Source organism: Populus alba, chromosome 2 (assembly GCF_005239225.2).
Source record: "Populus alba chromosome 2, ASM523922v2, whole genome shotgun sequence".
Classification (NCBI taxonomy): Eukaryota; Viridiplantae; Streptophyta; class Magnoliopsida; order Malpighiales; family Salicaceae; genus Populus; species Populus alba.
In genome coordinates this window covers 7,939,305-7,966,382 of record NC_133285.1, presented here as the reverse complement: position 1 = coordinate 7,966,382, position 27,078 = coordinate 7,939,305, and the positions used below count along the sequence as shown (strand labels likewise).

At 33.2% G+C, this 27,078-nt stretch overlaps 4 protein-coding genes across 11 annotated transcripts; 1 reads left to right on the top strand and 3 right to left on the bottom strand.

Annotated features, from left to right (window-relative positions):
- Nucleotides 1-624: 624 nt before the first annotated feature.
- Nucleotides 625-4,727, bottom strand: LOC118042284 (serine/arginine-rich splicing factor RS41-like). 4 transcript variants are annotated; one of them, XM_035049910.2, is made up of 6 exons: nucleotides 4,519-4,727; nucleotides 4,300-4,428; nucleotides 2,891-3,003; nucleotides 1,754-1,986; nucleotides 1,144-1,401; nucleotides 625-1,012 (listed from the first exon to the last, which is right to left on the bottom strand). In XM_035049910.2, exons 2-6 carry the CDS (start codon nucleotides 4,403-4,405, stop codon nucleotides 976-978), a joined length of 747 nt encoding a protein of 248 aa, XP_034905801.1. In that variant the 5' UTR covers nucleotides 4,406-4,428; nucleotides 4,519-4,727; the 3' UTR covers nucleotides 625-975. The 4 variants fall into 4 exon arrangements, with proteins under 4 accessions (XP_034905801.1, XP_034905802.1, XP_034905804.1 ...); XM_035049911.2 differs by having other exon boundaries at nucleotides 4,300-4,410; XM_035049913.2 differs by lacking the exon at nucleotides 4,519-4,727 and adding an exon at nucleotides 3,156-3,423 and having other exon boundaries at nucleotides 4,300-4,439.
- Nucleotides 4,728-15,040: 10,313 nt separating this feature from the next.
- On the bottom strand, nucleotides 15,041-21,029 carry LOC118042271 (RING-H2 finger protein ATL1). Of its 5 annotated transcripts, none has more exons than XM_073407284.1 (6): nucleotides 20,633-21,029; nucleotides 18,652-20,560; nucleotides 18,209-18,550; nucleotides 17,068-17,281; nucleotides 16,363-16,460; nucleotides 15,041-15,651 (listed from the first exon to the last, which is right to left on the bottom strand). In XM_073407284.1, the coding sequence occupies exons 3-6, from the start codon at nucleotides 18,259-18,261 to the stop codon at nucleotides 15,300-15,302; spliced, it is 717 nt and encodes a 238-aa protein (XP_073263385.1). In that variant the 5' UTR covers nucleotides 18,262-18,550; nucleotides 18,652-20,560; nucleotides 20,633-21,029; the 3' UTR covers nucleotides 15,041-15,299. The 5 variants fall into 5 exon arrangements, with proteins under 5 accessions (XP_073263385.1, XP_073263386.1, XP_034905784.1 ...); XM_073407285.1 differs by having other exon boundaries at nucleotides 18,209-19,347; nucleotides 19,458-20,560; XM_035049893.2 differs by lacking the exons at nucleotides 18,209-18,550; nucleotides 18,652-20,560; nucleotides 20,633-21,029 and adding an exon at nucleotides 18,092-18,182.
- Nucleotides 20,244-20,957, bottom strand: LOC118042272 (probable xyloglucan endotransglucosylase/hydrolase protein 27). The gene is made up of 2 exons (XM_035049895.2): nucleotides 20,633-20,957; nucleotides 20,244-20,560 (listed from the first exon to the last, which is right to left on the bottom strand). The coding sequence occupies exons 1-2, from the start codon at nucleotides 20,955-20,957 to the stop codon at nucleotides 20,244-20,246; spliced, it is 642 nt and encodes a 213-aa protein (XP_034905786.1).
- Nucleotides 21,030-23,417: 2,388 nt separating the features above from the next.
- On the top strand, nucleotides 23,418-27,068 carry LOC118042277 (protein-ribulosamine 3-kinase, chloroplastic). The gene is made up of 9 exons (XM_035049902.2): nucleotides 23,418-23,596; nucleotides 24,324-24,480; nucleotides 24,593-24,683; nucleotides 24,800-24,874; nucleotides 24,957-25,045; nucleotides 25,182-25,300; nucleotides 25,862-26,002; nucleotides 26,299-26,375; nucleotides 26,754-27,068. Exons 1-9 carry the CDS (start codon nucleotides 23,509-23,511, stop codon nucleotides 26,898-26,900), a joined length of 984 nt encoding a protein of 327 aa, XP_034905793.1. The 5' UTR covers nucleotides 23,418-23,508; the 3' UTR covers nucleotides 26,901-27,068.
- Nucleotides 27,069-27,078: the final 10 nt, after the last annotated feature.

The window sequence follows — 27,078 nt, the reverse complement described above, 5'->3', positions numbered from 1 at the left end:
GATTCTTGGCTTTTCATAGAGAATGCCGATGGGGGGCCTTTAATAGACCAACTAACTAATGCTTTAAAAGGTTTTACACAAAAAAACAAAGGGAGCTACGACATGAATACTTCTAATCGGTGATGCTTTGGACAGATCAATTCCTTCACGCAAACGCAAGGAAACGAAAATTGAAAGTATCGTGACCAATTAAAAACCTACCGCCAAAAAAAAAAAAGAAGAAAAGAAGAAGAAGGAATCTAGGTAGGTTTGACTTCCAAGTTTGGTGGAATTGTATACAAATCAAGGTGGAACTTTGGCTGACAGGGTTTGACCCAAATCGACAAAAACCAATTCATGCAAGTTGCCACCAGAAACCTAATCCATCATTTCCACAATCACCACAAGAAAAATAGGCAATTTCACTCTCGAAAACAAAAACACATTCAAATATTAGCATGCATGCAAAAAGATGTCCACAAAAACCCATGATGACATTTTGTAATCCTCACTGTTGTCATTGAACAAAGGCCCAGTGATTTCAGTGTCAATTGCCTAAACAAATGATTTCTCGACTCGAAAGTAGAAACTGTTCTTCTCCAAGAAAAGGGATGGAATGACAACAACAATGGTACACAATTACAGTTACAATTACAAGCAATAGCTCTCCAACTTCTATTCAACATTCCAAGTCCCAGCTTTATATGCACTCATCCAGAATTGCACTAGGACCAAGAACGAGACTTGAGAAAAATCGCACCAAAATCTCTAACAAATTATTAAATATGAAACATCACAAACCATGTCAACACACGAGAAGCCTCTAGAGCTAACCAAATCAACAGCATATCAATGCCAAAATCACTGTCTTAAAAAAGAAAGAAAGTCACTGATACAAAATGCACATCACCGGAGTAGCCCAGATACCTGAATTGACTAGTCAAAAGATAGAAAAGGATAGTCCAACAAACAGACTATCAAACCTTCTGCTTTTTCTCAAGAGCGTGACCTTTCCTGAGATGGTGGGGAGCGGCTGCATTGTAAATAATACGGTCAAAGTGCTTGTAAACACGGCATATTCACATCATGCTACAGCATTGAAAAATTAGAAAATGCACACAAAGCAAAAATAACTGAGAATTGCTAGTGGAGGATAATATGAACCTGCGGTATCTTTCCTTTTCAGGACCTTCAGCTTTATCATAAGTATGATTTACTCTTTGAGGTCTGGCATTTGTATTCTGTCCATGGCCGTAGTCTGGGCTACCCCTATCTCTACGATATGGACTTGGGGATCGTTCACGATCATAATTTCTGTCAGGAGATCTGTCACGGCCTCTTCTCTCAGGACTGTAACCGTTCCTTCTTTCATCATCATCTCGAGCAGCATATTCCACTGAAATGACCCGGTCCATCAACTTGCTGCAACACAGTATCAAAATAGAAAGCACTAAAATAAGCACAAGTTTTTGAAAAAAACTTTTGAAAGTGGCAAAAGTGAAAATGCCAATGGGAGTTTGGAAACACTTATCAATGAAAACATTTCATATGGTCACTTAATGGGTTTCTTGGGACTGTCTCACACATTGAACAATAAGTTATTGCACTGAAGCATATTAAACTTGGTTAGATTATTTTGTTTTAACCAAGAAAGCAAAACCACTAACACAACAACTTAATCACACCTGTTATTGATAATTACTAAGACAAAGTTTGAATGGGGCTACTAAATGAGATTGCAAGCAGCTAGAAAATTTATTAAGAAAAAATCAACCTCATATTAGTTGCTTCCAATGCCTTAGTAGCATCTTCCTGTAACTCATACTGAATGAATGCAAAATTCCTCCGAATCCTTGTGCTCAATATTTTTCCATAAGGATCAAAGTGCCTCTCCAGATCCCTAGTTCGGGTATGAATTGGATCAAAATTAATGACAAACAAAGTTTTTGATGGAGTCATATTAGCTGATGATCTTCTTGAACCAGCAGGCTTACTGTCACGTTCTTGCTGCAATACACAATTTTGGTTGATTTGATTAATTATAGAAAAAAACATACAACAATGTATATATGAAGTGAATACATTTTTCCCATTTAACACTGAAACCAATCCTTGAGAAAGTAAAGAAAAACAAACAGAAGCAATTGCAAGAGTTGCACACACATGAAGAGAGGGTCAAGAGAGGGAGAAAGGGGTTAAGAGGATTAACCAAAATTTCATGAACATGTTAAATGTCATGTTATTCTTGGCGTTCTTATATTCTTTGGAAGCCAGAACTCAGAGATTTTAAACAACACATACTTGCAAACTTAAATATGAAGGTCACGTTTTTAATACTCGTACAGATACAGTTTCTGTATGAACACGAATATGCATACCTATGTATGGAGCCAATATAAACCATGATGCGGGATAAAAGAGATTTAAAGCTAAAGAAGACAAAAAAGAATAAGCTACGAAGAAGAAGCCAAAGAAAGAGAAGAAAAGGTTGAAGAAGAGAAGAATGGGGGTTGAAAAGTCTACAACTTTGCAATTTTTATTCAATTCATCAAAACTGTCAAACATTTAGAAAAAAATAGAATATAAATACTAAAATCCTAACTAGAACAACTAATTAAGCTTATAGCCCACTAAATAAAATACCCAACAATTATTAAATCAAGCCCAACAAATAAAACCTAATTAATAAACCTCAGCTAAAAGTTCAAATAATTCAAATAAATAAAATCAAATCATAAGCTAAAGCCCCTTCTCTCAACGGTTTAGACTACCTTCCATCATCTATGATCATACGAGTGTGTGAACAGTATCTCGGGTACTTGTCCCCACCACACTAGGATATGGAATGCAAAAATACTATGAAACAAATAGACTCCAAGGCTTACACACCTTAAGTAACTACCAAACCTACCTTAGTCCACTCAACACGTAGACGGCGTCCTTTTCTCCCAAATTCTATTCGGTCAAGCCTGCGGATGGCATCCTCAGCATCTCTTTCATCCTCCATATAGACAAAAGCAAATCCTACAAAACCAGAGTGTCAAGTGACCAGGAAAAAACAGTTACAACCCAGAAGAAAGATCATCTTGAGTCAGGCATCCTTTAATGTAGACATTATACACCATGAGAAAATCTCAACAAAATTTAGTTTTTTAAAAATAGATCCAAAAGAAGACCTGTTGGGAGGTAATATGACACCTGTCATTGGCTTTGAGATCATCATGATTTCTATGCTGAATGATTCCAAAATCAGAACATTGACCAAAACTCATGAGGAAATTAAGGCAATGGTGTCTCAGGGAATGAAGGAAGACAGTTCCATGGTGGATCAGGTTGGTTCTTGTGGAAAAAAGACAAGAAGAAGATGATGCTTGAAAACATGCCACAAAAAGAAATGCAGAGGAGCATATCCATCCAAGAAGAGCATGGACATTCCAAGTAATCCTGCGTCAAAGAAATCTTTGAGTATATTGGGTTCACATCCTGAAAAAAAGTGTTGTGTTCTCCATTGAAAAAACTAATATGCATCCAAAAATAATTATTTCCAAAGGGAAAATCTCCTTTTCAAGTACATTCAAAATTTCAGCCAATAGGAAAAATTTCTTGGTGCCAAAGTGCCAGCCTACATGCTCAAAATATCAGCATCCCTCATTCCCCACCTAGAATTCACAGTTGTAGCTCACATCTTTTAGACTATTTATACAAGGAAAATAAGCACTAAATTCCCAACAACACATCAACATGATGGCAAAAAAGCTCTACCATAATTGTCCTGCCATCTCCAAATGCAGCAAAGCAGCGGGCTTATTAGTGTGTCACACTCATAGTGGTTGCTATAGTTTAAAAAAGGGCTTGTGAAAAACACAGAATATGACATAGGTTGATCTACAAAAAGTCAAAACACTAAATGTCCCAGCTCCGTCTTCCAATTACAGTCTCAGAAATCCAAATGCTCTGGAGATCTTTCCATTTGGCCTGGACAGGCATCCGTCTAGAAATAGGGAGCAAACCATGTTGCCCAATGCCTCACGTGGCCAGTTGAAAGGATCACTGCGCCTTACATCCTCTGTATCAACTTTGCGATGTCCAGAGTAGAAAACACAAGTAAATCCTTTTGCCCTAGTTTCTGAATTTGCAAAGTTCAATGACTCATGTGGGCAGGCGAGAGGATCATCACGCCTTACAAAGATTCCATTCCATCATCAAGAAAAGTTAATGACATACCAAACAACATCCAGCAAAATGTACCAGTTACTTTATTTTTTGATCTATTCTCAGGCAGCAACATTATAATAAAAAAACAAAATAAAATTGACTAACCAGACTTCATATCCACCCTGTCAATCCTCCCATATCTTCTAAAAAGACGCTCCACATCAGATTGGCGCGCGTCATAATCAAGATTGCCGCAAAATATAGCCTTCATTCTCCCTGGCAATTCGAGCAAAGCTTATCGTCCAAGGCCAAAAAGAAATTAATGATTAGAAATATAGAACCAGGCAAATAAAACTGGAGTAAAGATACTCAGCAAGAGCGTACCTGGTTGTGTATGTGAGGCAGAAACACAGAAGAGAAACCCTAGGATTGGCAGCGTAACTGAACGAACTGCAAGTCAGAAATTGAAGATAGGCAGCATAGACACTAGACGTAGACAGCCAGAAAGACAGGAAGCTCAAGGGAACAAAATGGTAACAATACGACAGCGTTTTCGTGGAAATATGGCGTCATTTTCTTTTGTTTTGAAACTCGAAAATTTCTCTCTTTCTCCTAAAAAAGAGAAGAGGTCATTGTCTTTGTCCAGAGGCTGTCAGGCCGCGTGTTTTTTTAAAAAAAAGTTTTTTCTATTTAAAATTAATTTTTTTATTTTTCTAAGTTAGCTAATTTCAAAATAAATTTTAAAAAAATAAAAAATATTATTATTTTAATATATTTTTAAATAAAAATATTTTAAAAAATAAAAAATACAAAGCATTACCCAAACCCCAAATAAAAAAAATGACGATCATGTGGATCTAATATTTTTTTTCTATAATTAGTGTTGTTATATGTTAAAACCCAATAAAATAAAAGTAATTCAAATGAAGGTATTGTTAAATTTATTATTTTTTATTATTTTAAATTAATATTTTTAGTATTTTTTTAATTTTTTTGATGTGTTAATATAAAAAATAAATTTTAAAAAATTAAAAATAATATTTTAATAATTTCTAAATAAAAAATATTTTCTTAAAAAAATATAACGATAAATAATGTAAACACATTTGCTAATTCTATTAATGTATGCGTGATCTTGGTGAGGCCAAATATATATATTATTGTTGGTCGAGCTGGCTAGCATTTACAGGTCCAGACTTGTGTATAATATATAGAGCTAATAGTCTTACAATTCAAGTGCCGGCGACGGATCTTGTGGAGGTTCTCTTTTCTTTCATGAAGAAAATCGATTTGAACTTCATCAGTCTTTCATGGACATATCCGAAAATCTTAGCTCTCCATGTGCTCCGTCGGAATCCCACATTCCATGCACCTGCGAAGCAAGGCTAGGTTTTATTAAGATCAATATAATATATTAAGATGATTATTGTAAATTTTTTAAAAAAATCTACTTCATTTTTAACAAATAAATAAATTTTTATTGAAACAAAAACTAAATTTATACTTTTTTGTCATTTGTTATCATCAATTGTGTTATTTTTTTATAATAACAACTCTTGCTTGATGCTTTATTTAGAAATAATTATTTTCGGTTCTCTTAAGTTTTTATTAAAAATAAATAATTAAATTAAATTAAAAAAAAAAAACCGAACCGATACCGGTCTCGGTTTGGTTTGGTTTTGGCTCGATTTTTTTTCAGTTTGGGTTCAATTCGGTTTTTTCAATTTTAAACTTATAAAATTAAACCGAACCAATCAATTTTTTCAAAATTTTAATCGGATTTTTTTTCACGATTCAATTTTTTTTGTTATTTTTTTCTGATTTTTTTAATTTAATTGGTTTTTTGGTTTTTTTTTTTTCACATATGCTTCTACTAGTTAATAAATAGTTTGTAACCCTCTTATAAATAAATGGTGTACATTTGAATTATTCATCAAGATGGAAAATAGAATTATGATAACCTAGCCGCCCATGATATATAGAATACGAGACTATGGCCGCAAAACTCATAAGCCTATAGAATTATGCATCATGAAGCTTGTTCTGGAATCCAGAACTTAAGTGCAAATCGCTGTCGTTTTTTTTGTTTTTATTGAGTCATATTTTTATTAATTTATTTCGACTTTTCAAGATCATATATTAATTTTATACATGTATGACTATATAATTACAAGTTTCATATAAATTAATCTTTGGCATTTTCTTAACAAAGAGCAAAAGGGATTTAATTTCTTGGAATGTGATGAAGATGCTAGTAAATTATTATATGATATTTAAATAGTCATGAATTTTTTAAATAAGATTTGAAATATTTTTCAAATCTCATTATATCTGGCATGATGATTTACAATCAATGTTATTTAAAAAAAGATAAAACAATTTTTCTAATTTATCTAGAATGATTAACTCTATCTTAATTATTTAAATATCTTCATATACAGTTCATATTATACTTCAATATTTATCTATTTTTTACCCTTAATTAGAACAACAAATAGTAAAATCAAAACATGACACTCTTTATATAAAATAATTTAATAATTTCAAGTCTAATGATCACTTACACAGCCATTATATGAGTTTTTCTATAAACACAAGTTAGTCTTTCCATATGAAATTTTCATGTGGGTCATTTAGTGTACATTTCATCCTACAAGCTCTTATATATATTCGTCTTACTTTAACTTATGAGAACAAGCTACTTTATTTTATAAAGAAAAAACTTAATATATATTAGTTTCAATAATTTTCATTAATGTCAAGTCTTAATAGAGTATTGACCATGAAGATTTAGAAACAATATTTTGATGTAATAAAAATCTCATAATTATAATAACTTTATATTTTTTTTTTGCAAAGTTTTTTTATATTAATAATTTTATCTTTACTATAGATTTATTAATTAAATATTAAATTAATTAATAAAATAAATATTTAATGTATATTAAAGATAAATAAGTTTTTATTAATAAAATAAATATATTTACACAAATAAAATCAATATTATAATTGATTATAGGGCATATTCACTAGCATTTTCATCACATTCCATGAACGACGCAGTTGCCATCCGACTTCCATTTTTCCACACGCCACTAATTCTCACCATGAAATGCAGAGCCACTGAAGGAAGGAGACGCGCAGAAGGATGGAGACCCACTAAAGGTTGGAGGAACGACAACAGAAGAAGAAACCTTGAACCTCTTGCTCCTTGAACACTCTCCACAACAAGTACTGGCATCTGGGCTATCAATCCAACCCATCATTTGATCAGCATTAACAGGGATGACTTCTCCGGTTTCAGATCCATCTGAATCAAGCGCATGTTGTCTGAATCCAATCCATCCATTGCTACAATCTGAAACACTAGATGTTTCCCAGGAATAAGAAGGCTGGTGACCTGATACATGGGGCACAATGATGCTTGGCTGCACAACTTTCTCAATGTTCTTCGTCTCCACCGGGTTTTTGTACTGGTAGCTCCTACAGTGGAATATATTAGCAAAAGTAAAGTTGTCACTCACTCTATTTTTTGTTGACTTATTCTCTGTCGTCCCAGCCATGATACTCTGTAGATTCTTGCTCAATCTAGCCTTCGACGAAGAGAAGCTAAGACTGTGCCTCCCGTCAGACTCTGGCATGTTGAACCCACCATTAGAAGGGGACGATCCAGACTGGTTTAGGCTAGGATTAACCGGAGCAAAATTGGTTCTGGCATTCCCCCCCCGTAGGGCACGAGCCGCTTCATCATAGGCTCTAGCTGCCGCTTCAGGCGAATCATACGTTCCTAGCCATAACCTTGCACGTTGAGATGAATCCTTTATTTCAGCTACCCATCTTCCGGACGGCCTTTGCCTGACTCCAACAAATCTCCTAGCTGTAGGGCCTTTGGTTGCTTGTGCCTTGCTTGTGGTCGCAGTGGTAGGGTTTTCCAGTGTTTCAGGCTCTGCCATTAACAGCAAATTATAACAAGTTTAAACAGGCTAAACTTATCTGAGCAGTGATTAGGTCTTTTTTGGGACTGCATATATATGTTGCAGGTGGAAAATGCATAGAGGGTATTAGCCCACAGTTAGGTAGTGATTAGCACCATGTATATAAAGGTGGCTATGGCTCCAATAAGTTTGTGAGTGTAGGCAGTTTTCCCATCTCAATTATTATTATTTTTTTATTATTATTATTTTGCATTAGATTTTAGCTCCAATCAGTACTTTGCAGAGTGCTTCAAGCAGTGGCTTAAGCTTAATGACCTGGCTGGTGACTGATCCATCTATCTGTATGCTTTAAACCCGTTTAAAGAAGTGATCTAACCTATATTTTTATTTTGATTAAAAATTAATTATTTTTATATATTTTGAATCGTTTTAATATGTTAATTTAAAAAGTAATTTTTAAAAAATAAAAAAAAATATTTTAATATATTTCAGTATGAAAAACACTTTAAAAAATAATTACAACTATACTCCCAAACAAATATTTTATCTCATACAATTAATCACACGCTAATTTTAATTAATCAGTGCTTATCACTCAAAAGAAACAATAATTTAATATTTCAATTATTAACCTCTTATTTGTTTCATATATAGAAGTCATCCTCGTGGGGTCATGGTTGGGCTGTCCACATTTGGGGGATTGTAAAATAGAATTATATCGCGGTTAGTAAGAATATAAATGAGTATAAACTCTTATTCTCAGTTATAATAATAAGTATAAGAATGATATTTACAATGAAAATTATATATAATCTTATGTTCATGAAAGAGGTCATAATAAAAATAATGAATGAAAATATATAATTTAAATGATATGTCATTTTTATTCATTATATATATATATATATATATATATATATATATATATATATATAAACTACTTGTCGTCGCCATCATCCATGATGGTAGTAGCATTTTTCTCTTATAAATATATTATTATTAATATTATTATTATTATTATTATTATTTTTACACCACCATTTTTCTGTCATCATGGCCGTCCCCGTTACGTGTTCTACCTTCCCCGCTGCTTATTTTTCAGGAGTGGTTAGTATTAAGGTTGCTATTGTGATTATGATTTTAAAAAAATTATTTTATAAAAAGTATTTTTAGTTAAGATTAGTTTGAAAAAATATATATCTGGTTAAAATTATGATTAAAATTGAGGTTAAATAAAAAGTAGTTTAATGTATTTGGTTTAAAAAAATGCTTTTCAAATTGAGTTAAAATAATATATATATATATATATATATGATTTTTAATTTAAATATTGTAAATTTAACTACTATTATTACATCATGAAATAAATAATATTGATATCAAATATTTTTTATTATTCTATTAAACTATGTGTAATGTCATCACATACGAAATCTATCCAACAAGGTCGACTATATTTTTCATGGTTTCTTAAGCGCGCAACAACAAAAACTGAATTTTTTAATTTATGTAATGTTATTAAATAATAAAGATTGTGATATCTTTATTATTGAAATTGCGATCAAAATTCCACAAATACTACAATATCGTGCGATATCTTTCTAATTCATTATTAAATAATATTAAATACTAGTTTTTTGAGTAAAATAGAATTTTTTTAAAAAATTACAATTTCATTACGTACAAAAGTTATTCGACAAGAACTACAGTTTCCATGATTTTTTGAGTGTGCTATAAAATTAAGTAAAATATTATCAGGAATAAAATTGAGATTACAGTACAAGTAAATTTAATTCATCTTAAACTAATTTAAAAAAAAAACAAAAAAAAATATTGTTCACGTGAACAATGCGAGTGAAATTAATTAATTGTACTGGTTTTTTGAGGGGAAAAAATAAACTAAACTTTTTGCACTGGTTTTTTTTTTTTTAAAAAAAAAAAAAACTATTCGCGTGAACAGTGCGAGAGTAAAGCATGGCTCCACTGTTGATTAAAAATACCCACGAGAAGCAGCTTCTCCAAATCTTGTGCCATGGCAGCGAAAGTTGGTGGGTCCTACTAAGCAAAATCATTTTTTTTTTTGCTTTAACAAACACTGATATGTGTTGCTGCAGGTGAACCTCACCAACAACCACATTACCAAACAGTCTCTTCATTGAGAGCGTTTAGAAACGCAGATGAATCTGTATTTTAAAATAATTTTTTATGTGTATTTTAAATTATTTTAATGTACTAATTTTAAAGAAAAAATTTTAATTTTTTTTCATACATCTTAATATAAAAATATTTTAAAAAACAATATTCACACTCCCATTATCTTCTTCTTGTAATTGTGATGATTACATTAATATTTTAAAATATATTATTTTTATTAATATAATATTCATTTTTTTTCTCCACCACCACAAATCATTTTTCACTACAGCCACGATTGATTAAAATATTTCGTAATCATTATTTTTTTTTTCAATTTAAAAACAAGGTATTAAAAATTCAAATTTCATTCGTTACCCTTTCAAACAAGAAATTAAAATCAATTAAAATGTTATTCCCATTTTAATTATAGACCTTTCATTTTTGGTAATTAAATGAAAATCATAAGATAATAAACTTTATGAAAATCATAAGATAACAATTAAAATATTGTATCTTTGAAGTATGCACATTGCACACATATTTTTTAAAGCGAGCCTTACCACGTCTTTCTTATTTCTTTCATTGTTCAAATAGACCCAGGTGTACGGCGGACTGCTGCCATGCACCTGGGTTGATCCTTCTTCCTTTTTTTTTTTTTTTTTCCCTTTTTAGTCCTTTCATGGTTATTCATTTTGGTCTCTTAACATTTTTTTCATTCAATTTCATCCTTTCATGTTATGCTAACATAATTTTAAACCTCCCACTAGCACTATACGCGGTGTGCATTACATTAATACTATGTTTTGCAAAATTTGATTTGGATTTGTCAATTTAAAACCATTGAAATAACATGGAATATTAATAAACCATCAAAGAATAACATTTTGCATGTATCAAGCTAAAAACTCAATAAATGATCAAAGAATATAAAATCAATTCAAGTAAAATTTTTCTTTTTCGGCTTCAATATATTTTCCAGGTAATATTGAGGTTAAAACTAATTACCACCAAACTTCTTGTTTAATGGAATATTTTGACACTAAAATTAACTTTTTAAGTATTTATAATTTATGTTAACCGTTGACTTTTTTTTTTTTTTTTGAAGCCCTGACTTTCTCTCATTTTTTTCAAATACAAGGACTATAAATTAAAAAAATAAATCTTAGATTAAAATTAAATTTAAAAAAATCATAGAGACCGTGAAGATTGAGAAGAGAAAGTAAAAGGATAAAAATAAATAATGTAATTAAAATCTAGATTGGTAATGAAATTTCTCTGTGTTTTATATTTTGATCCCTTATATTTAATTTGTCCCAAACTTGATATATTTTGTTTTTAGTATATGTTTTAATTCTTTAAAAAAAATTGTATATATTTCACATAATGGTTCTTCAACATTAAACTTATTGATTTTATCCCAGTCATATTTCAATTCCATCGCCATCTGAACTTTGAAGACCTAGAACTGAAGAAGCAAACTAGGGGCTTAATCAAGAAGCCGAGCCAAGTGGCTTAATGATGCAGCAAAAGGTACAGAGAGAAGCCGACAGAGAAAAGGCAGTCTTATTTGTCAGCTTGTAAATCAAGACCGGATCTGGAACGTTGGATCCCCGATTTTTAAAATCCGGCGGGAAGTTAGTTTTTCTAATTAAAATACCGTTGGAATTTAGCGCTTGGAAATAGAAAGAACCGTGGGTCCCATATCTTCGTCTTATCTTCTGTTCTTATTCCACGCCATCTTGTCCCCTTCTAATTAGACTTAACATCGCTTGATTCCTAATTAATTTTCTGTTTTTTGCCTTAGTGGGTTGGGAAACAGAAGTTTTTGTCCTTAATGACCAACGCGTGGCCCTTGGATTGGGACTACAGTCGTCATCATCATCGACAGGGGTCACTGCAGATTCCCAGAACCTCCGTTCCTCCTGGCGTGGAAGGGGGGGAGTTGTCACCTTGTGATTGGATTTTCTCCATGAGACACAGGTGTCATGTACGATAATCATGTGGCTTCACCCCATTGGCCAAAGGGGCCCCTTTCGTTACTAGGGTTCATACTATTTTGCATGAGGTAAGGTCAAAATTAACCACAGGTTCAGAAATGGTTCATGCCCCTAACTTTTATGCTGGATATTTTAAAATTAATCGGGGAAAGATGGATATTTTATGTTCTCATAGAACAATAGATTTACATCACTACCACTGAAAATAATAAGTTGTTAAGTTGTTATTGGGGGTTATTTTTGTATTTTTATATAAGATGTGCATGGTAAAATAATGTATCTACCCTTTATAGTAAAAAAAAAAAAACTAACAATGGGGGGGTTTTCATATTTTTAATTTGATTAGCACATTTAAAAGACATAATTATTCTTGTTTAATTTCGTAACCCTTTAGCAAGAGGGTTTTTTTGTCCTTATGCGGGAAATTTAGTCTTTTAATACATTACAAGTTTTTTTTTTTTAAACACGTGTCGATCACATGCCAGCTGCTTCACCAACCTTGGATAGCAAGTACGGCTTATTCATGTGGCTAAAATGGTTGTTTCGGGGTGGCATTCGATTAGTATTGGTGTTTCATCCATCACCCAAGGACATGTGCATATAAAAGATTTCCAGTTTGGTGTTGATAATTCTCTCATTTTTCAAATCAACCTCTAAATTTTTCTTGCTTTTTGATTTAGTATATGTTCTTTTGGTTATTATTTATTTTATTTGAATTAATTTATAAAATTAAAATTTTATTTTACATATTCAATCAATTACTTGCTTTGTCAAATTTGATCCTTATGTTTTTTAATTTTTATTTATATATTTTTAGAATTGATTTTTTTTTGTGATTTCACCCTCCATCTTTTTTTCTTTCCATTATATTTCCTCATTCTTTTTATTGTTATTTTTTTTCTTTGCTAGATTTTTTAGATTGATATTTTTTTATTTAATTTCATCATTCAACATTTAATTGGTTTAGATTTAAGTTTTTTGGTTAAGTTCATGTCTAGAATTTCAGGGATTGAAAGTTTTAGAAATTAATCTAATTTTAGAGGGTTCGCCTAGGAATTACTTTGATGTTTTTGTCATTTTTTAAGTTAATATTTTTTATTCAATTTTATTTTGTAATATTTATTTAATTGAAGATTGAGCTTTTATTATTATTATTATTTTGTTTTTTATATCTTTTGTTTTTTTTTTTTTCATTTAATTGATTATTTCAAGTCTTTTTATTTATTATTATTTATTAAATTTATTTTTTAAAAAATAATTTTTTATTCTTTAACTAAATAGAATTAATTGATTAAATATAGAAAGATGATGCCTTCCTTTTGTTTTGTTGACTTTTCTTTTAGAGGGCAATGCTAGTCCTAACCTGGTCTCCAATTCAGAAAATGCCACCACTCTACCTCTTGCTGCTATCAACGCCGCGTCTCTCAGCTCCGGCCCGTAAGCTATTAACAACCATAAATTACCCTTCATGGCATGCTTAACTTACCTCCTTACTCATGATCAATTATGATCCTTTTAGTTTAGTGGATGGTTCTTTAACCTGTCCACCTCAAACTGCTCCTAATTCCCTCTTCAATATTTCCACCGCCTCTGTTTCTCCTGCATATTTATATTGGAATTGTCAGGATAAATTACTTCTCAAAGCAATTTTTCTTGTTTGTGTCTCAAACTGTCATGCCTCTTGTGGCCACAGTTGACACATCCCAAGATGCTTGGAGCACCTTTACTCCTCTGTTTTCCAACTGTTCATGGACCAGGGTTATGCAGTTGAAGAAAGAACTCGTGTTAAGCCAGCTTAGTATTCACTTGGTCTCTGAGTTTCTGCATTCCATCAAAGGCACGATTGATGAACTTGCTCTCATTAACACACCTTTAACCAATGATAATCTTACTCTTCATGTCCTCAATGGACTTGGTGCTGAATTTCATGACATTTCAGCCATAATTCGGGCTCGATCGGGAGACATCCCTCACTTTTAAGGAACTTCATGATCTTCTCATTGGCCATGAAGCCTATCTCAAGCATATTATACGTTAGAATCTCAATACCCTGAATGGTATATAAATCATATTATTCTAAAATTAAACACAATAAAATGTGAATATAAATAGGTTTCAAGTTTAAAAAGAAAACGTGTTAGAAAATTATATAAATTATATCTTATAGTTTTATATAATAACTTAAGATTTTAGATGAAACCAAGATATATTTTTATTATTCTCTAGCATCCATGTCGCAAATACATTCATGTCCTTATGATAGTAACGTATGTTATATTGACACGTGGCAGTCTTGCTGTGATTTCCACGGCTCTGGTTGACATGCTCGCTCAATGTGGAGCTTTCTATTAGACAACTCGAGCTTGGAAACATTAGACTGGAGTCCAATATGCTCTCACACGGATTGTGATGCTTGTACATTGTCATGCATTGTGATTGCTTGATAATACAGAATGAAAATGTAATGACCGATAATTTTACATAGAATGCAGTGTTGAGTTGAGCCTCATAAATAGATTTGCGCTGTGATTGAAGAGATTGTACGGCATCTCAAATTGGATTGAAGTAATGTTGCAGGCTGACAGATAGCTTCTTCGACATGGAAGGGGAAGAGAAGAACATCCTCTTTTATTGCACAGTGAAAATGGGTTCGTTTTGCATTAACCAGTAGTTCCCCTTGCTTTTGCAACTCAGACTGTTAAGAAACCTTGTGCCTGTAACTGCAAGTGATTGGAGCAGGTTTCTGCGTTTCACTAAGGAATCTCTGTGCCTATAAATTCTATGGGGATGCTAATATTTATTTATTTATTTATTTTTAATAATTAAAATACTAGCAAATAAAGCAACACTTTTAACATTATGAGTCAAACCAGTGAAGGAGAGTTCAGAAACAAACCTAAAGGTTGGAGAAAGTTCCGCAATAAAATTGCGACTGTATGAAGTCATCCATGTCAATACGTATGGAGTTCCTAAATTCTACGTGTTGAAATCTGGAAAAGTATGTGCAGGAAAAGAGCTAAAGATGATTCAAGCTTCTTTTTTGAACTTCTAAGATTATTGAATTTCTCTTACAATGAATTTGACTTAGTCTGAGTATTCATGAACGGCTTGTTTGTGATTCTCCAGGAGTAATTTCAGGGTTTCCAGGAACAGGGTCAAGATGCCTTTGATTACTGTGGTTCCCCGCTGAACCCTGATAGCTGGGCAGCAGCCATTGCCGAGATTGTTCACTTGGAGTATCAGGACTATCAATTGATTGGACCATACTGATTGCTGTCTGTCTCAGGTGCTTTGCTTCAAAAGAATCTTGTATTGGGAACCGACAGACTGGGCATGTCGACTGCTTTCTTAGCCATACATCAATGCAAGAGAGATGGAAGTTGTGGCCGCATCCGGGCATGATTCTTAATACTTCCTTCTCTTGGTATTCCCCTAAACATATGGAGCACCTGTTGAAAGAAGATATATTGAGTCTCATCCATGATTAATTCAGAGAATATCAGATGGTACACTGAAGTCAAGAGCACACTGAAGTCAAGAGCATCAGGACTTCACTTTCTTTATAGGTTTCACTGAACACAATAGAAGCAAACTAAACAGCTGAATAGCAACAACAATGTCCACCAAATATTGAGCTTCAATGTGAGGAGAAACAGGGCGCGAGGAAGAAAACACAGTAATCAAATGTTGAAAAGATGTCTAAGGCTCTATTGGTGGCGGGATCTCAAAGCACAAAACCAACTTTGATAATACTCTCAAGTTTTAAGCCGTAGAGTTAGCAGCACTAACTTTGATAACAACAACGACAACATTCTGTCTGTACTTCGTCCATCAAGAAGTAAAGAGAATACAACACATGAATATAATTGAATCTTAATCTAATGGGGAACAACAGAAGGAAAAAGGAAGCAGAAGCGGAGAGCCTCAAGTCTGTTGGTTTTCATCACAAATATGAAAACTGAGTTAATAGGAGGTACGTTTTACGTTTACATATGAGGCTAACAAAGAACCAAAATTTTCTTGATCGATTTGAGGGGAAAAAGATGTTTGCTTGTTATGGAACAACAAGAAGAAAGCCTCAATCTCAAACTAGCTGCATGTTCTGCAAAATATAGCAAAAACCCTATAAATATAGGCCATTTTAATGTGTCAAAACTTACTGTGCATCTTCTGCAGAACTGAATTCCTCATGGGTGAACCGTAGAGTGGGGATTGCAGCAACCAGAACTGGTTCAAGGCCACCAATACGATGCTCTGGCTGCCAGAAAAATAGAAGGTAAAAAAACCCAATGCTCCGATTTCAAGTTTTAATTAACTTTCAAAAAGTAGAAAAGGTAAATACTAATTCACAGCGTGCTGGCTTGCTCTGTGTCTTCTGAATTTCCTAATGTTATGGCTAGCCTGTTCTAATGAGGAAATAAATGAAATTCGCTGTTCATTCAAAGTTTTTTTTTTTTCCTTCTTCTTCCCAATTTAGTGACAGCTGCAAATTGATACCAAACGAGAAATCTCAGAATTTGTTTTACTCTTATCTTTTGAATTCTTTCTTCTACCAATCTAATTCGCAATCGAAACCATATAAATATTCAAAAACTTGGTGAATAAATTGCTATAAACATGCACCAAAACTTGTGCCACAAATAAAATGCCAGCCCGCCCTTTTATCCCGGTTGCCATGTGACCATGTGAAAAGATGCTACATGGAGAAATTCAATGCACGACAAAATCATTGTAACAAATAACAAAAGAAAGAAAAAGCTACTAAATCAAAAGAAAGACAGCATGTCACCTAAATCCCAGTGATGTCTGTATCCAGAAAAACAATTCTTACCAAACATGAACATGTTACGAAGAATTAAAAATACCTGTTCAAGATCAATTCTGGACTCAATTTCAAACATTTGCCTGGAATCAGCACCTCTTATCCTCCCACATATAATTCTTGCACAAACAAACACAATAAAAGTAGCACTCATACCAAAACCAATAGCTGTTGTGATTAAATTCATAGTTGCACCAATCATCTCCCAGCTGCACCACCCCTCAAGTTTCTGACTTCTGGAACTCAGTTCCTCAAAACTAAAAAACACCAAGTCCAACACCAAATATTCAAGAATTTTCAATCAAAGTTTGAGAATTTACCACTTCAGTTCAGCAAAAAAAAATTAAAGAAAAGACGGCAAGAAACAATATAAACAAGGAGAGTAACAATGACCCCAGATCAGGATTCTTCAAGAAATGGCAAGAGTTGAATAATCCAATGCCAAAATGGAAAAACAATCCAAAGTAGAAAAAGAAAAACTACCCATTTGGAATCCTAATCGCTTTAGGTGGACTCAAAGTTGATTCTAAAAGACTAGAAGAGAAGGAGAGGAAGCACTGAATGGATGGTGATGATTTGAACAGACTTATGTAAAAAAGGATACACTTCGCTTTCTTGCTCTTAGCAATTGTTTTGGTATTAGTTAGAAAATAATATAAATTTTATTTAATAATTTAAGTTTTCAGGTTAAAATAATAATTTTTATGCCTATTTGTTTTCACTTAAATAAAGTATATTAAATAATAATATAAATTATATTTTAAAAACTCATCTAATAACTTTTAGATTACAGTATATTTTGGCGGCAAACAGTGCCGTTAGACTGTAATAAATGGATATAGAAAGATTTCTTTTGAGTTACCTCCTTCTGAGTTTTTTAGGTGAACAGGTTTTTTGTCTTTGCTTGTAGTTTTTCTTACAACGTGGATTTAAATTTCTTTAAGATAAGACCTAGTTCAGTTCCCAGTGATTGGAGCTTGGAACTTTAATATTTTTTTTTCTGGGGGGAGAGAAAAGATCTATTTGCTCGCTTTCTAGTTCGACAACAAAGAAGAAAGGATGCTTACCTGTCAAGCCACTTGTTCCATAAAATTGATGCTTATGCTTTGAATAACCTTTCCTTGAGAATACTAAAGTTCTGGGGGATTACATTAATGAGGGTATAACACAGTGCAAAATCCCACCTTGCAAGCAACAGGAAATTGTTTGAATTTGGGGTTGATTCGAGTCTTGTCATTGAATAGAGAAAATTTGACAAGGACTTGGCCTTCTTGACGTGCACTTTACCTACAATTCACTAATGCTTGATGGTAATGGCAGAAGTAAGTAATCCAGAAAAAAACAATCAGGTGGTTGATTGGTCTTGGACCAAATAACACGTCAATAATACTTGCCTGTGAATTGTTTAAACAAGGGCAAAACTATATTGTTCGTCAAGATTAATGACCCACTTCATTAGAAATCCCTTTGTCAAATCACCTGGAGTTGCTTGCTGAGCTTGGTCATCATGGCCCACTCATGGAACACTGGCAATTGGCAAAAAAATGAACTCAAAAAAGGGAACCATTTTCAACATGAGAGTGACTTCTCTGCAAGAGGAATTGATGATGATTTTTCTGAAAAACACCTTCGCCAGAATGATTTCCGTCTCTTCCCTCTTTGGCAGATTTGATATATAACCACCAAGTTCCCTGATAAATTCAAACTGGCAAATATTTCCACCCTTGCATCATCCTTGAAAGCATACCAAAATCTTCCAATTGAGAATGGCATTTTGCCCACTGACAACAAACTTAATATTTGGAACAAACCTAGGACCCAAGCTTCTCTATACATTTCCCCAAATGCATGCATGTAATAAAGGATTAGGTATGCGATCCATTCCCTGAAGACTCAACACTATACGATGGCGAACAGTTCGATTGAATGCAATGAGCACCACCATACTAGTCAATCACATGATTCTCCAGTTGAAATACATGATAAAGCAGCAAAGATATAGAAAAGCAAAAGGTTCTTTTCTAGTCCTTCAAGCATCATCCAATCTCTATTGAATGGACATGGATGAACTGCTGCTAGGGATTAAAAAATTTGAATCAAGATTCCCCACTAATCAGAATCACTATTATGACCCGTATCAGAAGGATCAAATATAAAATATGACACTGCTCCTCTGTTGAACCGGTCCACAATACATACCTGGCTGATTAATGTTGACATTTTAACACTCCACAGAACCTAACAGAGCAGAGGCCTTTGGGCGACTGGATAAACAAGTGGGTCACTGCAGGCTTCTCTTTTGCAATGACGATTACGGTTTTATCTGGTGGTAAGAGTGTACTTTATTACACGGATCCCACAAAAGCAAGATCTAATATTCTACGACCAACAGATGCCAAGTCTATCTAATGAGGATGACTAGCAACCACTTACCCCTGTCATATGCCTCTGAATGATAGTAACCACTTAACCGTGTCATATGCCTCAGAATGAAGCTACCATATAACATCTTCGGGCTGTGTGAAACCAATTCATTTTGTTTACTTATTATCTTAGTAGAGTACAGCAAAATCAATCTTTAAGGACTCTACAAAGAAACATGCAAATTAATCTGGCTAGTCTAACCAGCAAGAACGAGATATACAGAGAAAACCCATGAAGGAAAAAGCAGCAAACATAAACTAGTAGAATCTCAACCTACATAAGCCTGTCAATTTACCCCAATAAAACTAAGATAGAAATAGAGAGTAGAGTTGGACCGCTAATGAGCAATCAAGAAACCAAAAATTGATTGAACTGGACCATAAAGCGAAAAGATAATATATATATATGGTGCAAGTGATGACTGTTCACTTTATATCCTGCCAAAATTATCTATCCATCTCAAAGTAACCTAGTTTCCTTCTAGAACCGTCACAGTACGACCAATCAACACAAAATGAAATAAGGATAGTCGTTCTTAAAGAAGAATGTCCACCACAATCATCACAGATCCACATTTCATGACTATTTAAGTGAAAAGGAGCGTTACAACTTAAAAAGATCAAGTCAAAAAAGAATCAAAGATATGAGACAAATACTCAAACACATAGAACACGCAAAAAAAAGATGGTCAGGTCATGAAGAATGACCATTTACCAGCATTTGGTCACAGTTGGCAAGCTGATGCCCTCACGAAAGCAAAAACAGATTGTCAATCAAGAAAAAGAAGAGCCAGGATCAAGAATCACAAGAACACTCCACCGCAGTCCCAACAGGCACACAAATGTCCTTGTAGAGACAAACATAAGGTGCATCACACCCCATATAAGGTCCAGTCCAAGTTGCGTCACAAATGTAGCTTGCATCCCAAATTGAAGCATACAAAAACATGGGTTTCTCAGGGAATCCCTCCCCTCCCCTTTTCTCCACTTTCCTCGCCACCTTTCCATCAATCAACCACTCTATGAAACTTGGACACCATTTTATTACATACTCATGAAACGCATCAGAACAATCAAACCCCAGATCATGAATTTCTTCTCTGTTCCCAGTCCCTGCACACAATCATCAAGTCTCCTTAAAAAACAACCACAAAAAGAACCAGTCTTGTCATTAACAATCATTACCTGAAGCGTAGTAATTAGTTTGTACGATGGTCTTGTCTTTACCAAGAAACTCAAAGTCGATCTCATCTTGGGATTTGTCACCTTCGAGAGAAGAAAGATAGATGTTGAAGTTAAGGCCACTAGTGTTACCTTTGGGGCATTGGATGAGAGAACTGAAAGTGCCGTAATGAAAGCGGGTGGTACTGCGCCACCGTGCGCCCCCACGGTGATCGTATGTGAGAGTGATGGAATTGGACTCCGGGCAGTGAGTGCATGCCTCTGGGGTGTAGTCTATGGCGATTTGGTTAATGGGTTGGGTCTCATGGTGGATTGCTGGATCCGCCATTTCTGTTTTCTTGGAAACCAAAAATAAGAGACTAGAGCGCGAAAAATTAGTTTGTTACTGCGATGTAACGTGCTTTTAAGAGTTATTTTTATTTAGGAAAATAAAAATAGAGATATATTAACTATTAGAAATAAAGAAATATTTTTTAGGAAAATATAAATTCAAGTAAAATGTTATTTTCTTACAAAGAGTCCCAATAATATGGTAGGTTTTGTTTGACATTTTGAATGAAAACAACATAAATACAGGATTACATATAAAAAATAGCTTTTTTGTATTCTTGTTTGAAGAACAAAACCCTAAAACAACTATGAAGAATACAAGAATTTGTTAACAAAACATAAAGAAATACATTATAGGTTAAATATATTTAAATGTTCATCTAACACGACTATGTTTGTGCCAAGCCTATCCAGGTTTTTTGGAAGATGGCTTGCTGCCATGTCTGTTTGTGCTAACCGCGGCAAGCAATACTCTGTACCTAGAATAGGCCACGCAATGTTTTATCTTCAAACAGTAGCCAAATACATACAAGAATAGACTAAAAGGGAAGGGTCATTTGAACAGTAGCTATACCTAGATTTACTGTGAATGCGTGGATTGTGACAGTGAATTTATAGTTTTGCCTCTCTCAATCCAAAAAAAAAAAAAAAAAGGGCTAGTTGAAGGGTAGTAAAGTCCTTTTCTTTTCAATGAACGGTGTAATGACATAAATAACCTTAGATGTAAAAATTGAGGCGGGGTAATTTCAAATTTTCACTTTTCATTCACAATTAAATTACTAAAATGACCGTAGGATAAAAAAGTTTCTCGTGATTATTTTTATCTTTTTAAAGGGTTTACTTTGATATTTCATAGCTTATCAAGAATAATTTGATCTTGATTAAAAGTTGTTGGCATGTAAATATATGCGCCAACGCCTGAGAGATGCTTGTGTACTTTAGACGGCGCCTCCTAATGATATCACTTAAGCTTCCATCGTCTCTTTGATACATTGTTGTTTTTTTTTTTCTCTCATGGTGCAGACAGTTTGTTGCTAGTTGGTCTTTTTTTTTATTATTATTTTTATCTGTCGTACCTTAAAAATTACAGATTGGTCTTTGTTAATTTTTATATTTTCTACTTTGATTTTTTTTTTTTTTTTTAATTTTTTCCTTGGCCCTAATGTGCAATATTGTTTTTTTTTTCAATTTAGTTCTTTAATTCCATTTTTTTCATATATTATATTATTCAATTTAATTCTTATTATTTTGATTTTCTTCTTAGCACTTTTATAAGAGTTTTATTGGTTTTCAATTTCATCATTCAATTCAAGTTTATGATTTTTTATTTTTTTACAATTTAGTCCTTATTTTTTAAAAATTTTATTCCTTTTGTTGGTGCTATTTTTCTTTTCAATTTAAACCTCCATTCAAAAATTTTTGTCCTTTTTTCTTTTAATTTCTTATTTATTTCCTTGGCTCTTTTGTGAAAGTTTTATTTCTTTTTAATTTGGTCATTCAATTCTAATTTGTCATATATTATGTTTTTTTTATTTTAATTCTTATTCTTTTGATTTTTTATTTTTCTTTCTTAGCTATTTTATAAAAGTTTTATTGGTTTTCAATTTTATCCTTCAATTCAAGTTTACGACGTGTTATTTTTTTAATTCGGTCCTCATTCTTTTAGTTTTTTTTTGTTGGATTTATTTTTCTTTTCAATTTAATCATTCAATCAAAGATTTTAGTTACCCTCTAATTTATTTTTTATTTTAATTTTTGTCCTCGTTCTTTTAATTAATATTTTTTTTAATTTTATATCATTTTGTGCAGTTAATTTTTCTTTCCTTTTCCATTTTCCATCGTTTAATTTTCCAGGAATTATGCTTCGTTATTTTTTCATATATAATTTTAGATCCTTTTAGGTTTAATGACCAAGGTTATAAGTTTGAAAAGTTATTGAGAGTTTACATTCTTTTATTTTCCTGTATCATCGTTCGATATTAATTTTACTTTTTTTAAAAAAATTATCTTTGTAGTTTTCTTCAAAAAAAATTTTTGTTGAGTTATTCTAATTTCATGATATTAGCTACAAATTTTGCAAGTTAACTTAGGTTGACTTGCCTTTTATTATTTAGGTTACATGTTCATCGCACTACCTTGTTACCTGGGTTTCATGTCCATCACAATGCCTTGAGTTGAATTGAACTGATTTTTTTATCCATTTTTATCTAATTCTGTACTTCCATATATTTTTTTCAAGGTATTGTAAACTTTTTTTTTTAAAAAAATTTGTTTGTTTACTATAGTTATCTAATATTTATTATCTGATTAAAATAAAACAATTTATTAAACCTGGTTATTACTATAATCCAGATAATTGAATTTTTTTTTATTGTTTTTGAAACGTATTTTCGGCATCTAAATATCATTTTTCATGATAAAAAATATGGACCCGCGAGCCATGCCTAGTGTCACCAAATGCACATCCAGTAGAAACAGGATACACTAAAAAACAGGGTGGCAAAACATACAAAGAAACGACGAGTAGAAGGAAAAGGAGATAAAAAAAAATGGTGGCGTCATACATTGGTATTTCATCTCTCAATTCTTCTTGTTTTCCTCCTCGACCTTGCTTTGCTAAACGCAAACCATTTGCAGGTAAGGTATCGATTATTTAATGGCATGTTGCTTTGAATTCTGATGATGCTTATAGCATTAGTTTTTGTGCTGTCAAGTATAAATCTCTACTTGATAGTTAGTTTTAATTAATTGAGTTTCTTCTGTCTTTTTTTAGTGACTACCCTTCATTGCAATGACCATGTTATGGGCTTATTTGATGCCTATAGTAACTGCTGTTAAGTCTCAATTTTTGGGGTATGACTACGAAGCCTTGTAGTCCTTCGACATAAACTAGTTATTTGAGAGATACCCATTTCCATTCAATGTTCTTGGAACAAGAAATTCACTTCTTCAGTCTCAACTTCACTTTGTTTGACCCGTGACAGTTTCAATATGCAGTTTGAAGCCATCTGACATTTTTTGTGGAGTCTTTAGTAATGTTCATATGTCTCATTTAAACTGTAGAAGTATTTTTTTTGTTGTTGTCCGTTTCTAGCTTTTAGTTGAATGCTAGTATCTTTGCATTTAGAGAATTGGTCCATTAGATATGTAGATATAGTTAAAATACTGGAGCTTTTACTGATTTCAACAGTAGAGAAACTCTTTTTTTGTCTGGGAGATTATGAGCCTTTCTTTCAAGAAATTATGATGTTTGTCAAATTATGGGAAATTCATTTGCCTTAAAAATTTCTTTATGCCACAAGTTCCTGTAGTTAGGGGTTTACTTGAATTTGTTGGTTGTACCTGAGGTTTGGTTCTCTACCAGTTTCAGCTGCAATGAGCGATGATCCAATCAGTGATTGGATTTTGTCAGAAGGAAATGCAACCCAGATAACACGAACTAGTCCCATTGGTGGTGGTTGTATCAACAATGCAAGGCGTTATGACACTGATGCTGGTTCTTTCTTTGTAAAAACAAACAGGTAATAAAGAAACTTGACTCTAGATCAGTGAAATAACTTGAAAGGCTTATGCTTTTCTATTTTAACATGTCTAAAGGGATTAAAGATTTTTACTGTTCAAATACTGGATTAGGGGTATTGGACCATCCATGTTTGAGGGAGAGGCTCTTGGCCTGGGTTCTATGTATGAAACCAGAACAATCCGGGTACCTAGGCCATTTAAGGTGAGAAGGCTAAGCTTATTCTTCTATTAGTTGCTTCTTATTGATGGAACTTGTCAACTTTATAAGTTTTCACATGGCATTATGATTGGATTGTAACTACTTGCTAAGCATTGTAGGTTGGACCCCTACCAACAGGTGGATCATACATCATTATGGAGTTTATCGAATTTGGGGCATCTAGAGGCAATCAGGTGAGGGTGCAAGAAAATGGATAATTTGATCCTGGCAATAACTCTTTACAGTTTGATGTCTGAACTGTTTACCAATCTTCAGTCTGTTCTAGGGAGAAAGCTTGCTGAAATGCATAAAGCTGGGAAATCTGAAAAAGGCTTTGGTTTCGATGTTGATAATACCATTGGCAGGTGCAACCATTCAGGAAACTGTTGTCATCTTTGTCCTCTATTTTTTGATGCAAATGTCATATGTACACTGACTTTGAAATTGAAAATGAATCCGGGCTCTTGCTCAATTCTAAGAAATTCTTGTGCAAATTTGTAGTACTCCACAGATAAACACTTGGACATCAGACTGGATAGAGTTTTACGGAAAGCACAGATTGGGTTACCAACTTAAGTTGGCATTAGATCAATATGGTGATTCAACCATTTATCAAAAAGGTTATCTACTTATCCCATCCTTGTGATAATTTATTTTATCCATTCCATGTCTTTGCTTGTGAAAAATGCAAATTTAATAGATGGCAAAATTAGCAAATGTACAGGAAAACATGATGCTGGGTATATAAGCATGAATGCATTTGGTATAGCTGTGCAATGTTGAAACTGCAATTCAGTTTGCATCTCTAGAACCACAGTAGTTAAACGCTTCTTCTCGTGCTTCTTGTATGCAGCATTATTTCCATGTTCCTTGTTGCATTAAGTCATTCTGAGATCTTAATTCTGTTTTCCAACCCATGAACTTTGGATTCAAAAGCATATTTTATGGGAAGACTGCCTGACCTCTCTTTTCTAAGGAGAACCTCATCATATTAAATCACTAATGTTGAATAACTCAGATATCATATGCTTGAGTGCTTCTCATCACACTTATTGTTATTTGGTTTCAGCACTCATAGACAAACAAAGACTTTGATCTATGAAACTTAAATGTCAATTGTTACTCAGTAGCTTGTGCAAGTGACATATTTTTGGGATATTTATCTGACAAATGATTCACAGGAAAAAGATTGGTGAAGAACATGGCACCTCTCTTTCAAAACATTGTCATAGAGCCATGCTTACTTCATGGAGACTTGTGGAGTGGGAATATTAGCTCTGACAAGAATGGCGAGCCTGTTATACTAGACCCAGCATGCTATTGTAAGTTAAAAATAATCTGATTTCTAAAATCATTGTGTAGCAGCAGGGCTCGTATTCTTTGAAAACATCTTGCACCTGTATATATGACCGAATTATTTTTCTGCTGTAGACAATATGTAAAGAAAGAAAACACCTGTTTAGATGACTAATGGCTTGAAATTCTAACCCGAGAATGTTGAGAACTGAAGTTCATGGCTTGCTTAAGTTGTTCATTATCTAGCTAAATGCATGAAGTTCATGTAGAGATTACTTTTTTAATCCACTAATTGCACGTTATTTGATGAGTTTTGTTTCAGATGGACACAATGAAGCAGAATTTGGAATGTCATGGTGTGCTGGTTTTGGAGGATCATTTTACAATGCTTATTTTGAGGTATCAATTCTTCCATAGAGATACGAGCTATATGAGTACCAAAATTATGGTTTTCTTTCATATCCAAAAAACTATCCACCTAAACATGGGGCTCAATAACCATTGACTTTGTCCCGTTGATACACATCAATAGTGGCACGTCATGGTCATGTTTACATCCATCCAATGTCAAGGCAATAGATGCGATACCCTGACACAACCATGCAATCCAGGCAGTCCTATATCGATCACATAAGATAAGGGAAAAGTTGCATCAACATTACATTTTGAAACTAAAAAATGCTTAGAAGCGTGCTGGCCTGCTCAAATGTTCAATGGGTTGCACCCGCAGTCTTATGCAGGATCCAATGACATTCTTGTGCATACCTTTTTTACCAGGTGATGCCCAAACAACCAGGCTTTGAGAAGAGGAGAGAGATCTATTTGCTGTATCACTACCTGAATCATTACAATCTCTTTGGTTCCAGTTATCGGTCATCAGCAATGTCAATAATAGATGATTATCTGCTGATGCTAGGAGTGTAAGAATTGTATTACACGCATTTAAGTTTGTATGATTTGAAAAATACTTGAAAGTATATGTTATGGCTTGCCAGAGTGTAATTCCCTCCTCATTACATGTATCAAATTTGTTTACAGATGAAATGAAAAGGTAAACTAGAAAACGAGGCTGTATTGAATTTGTAAAGTGAATTCAGGTCTC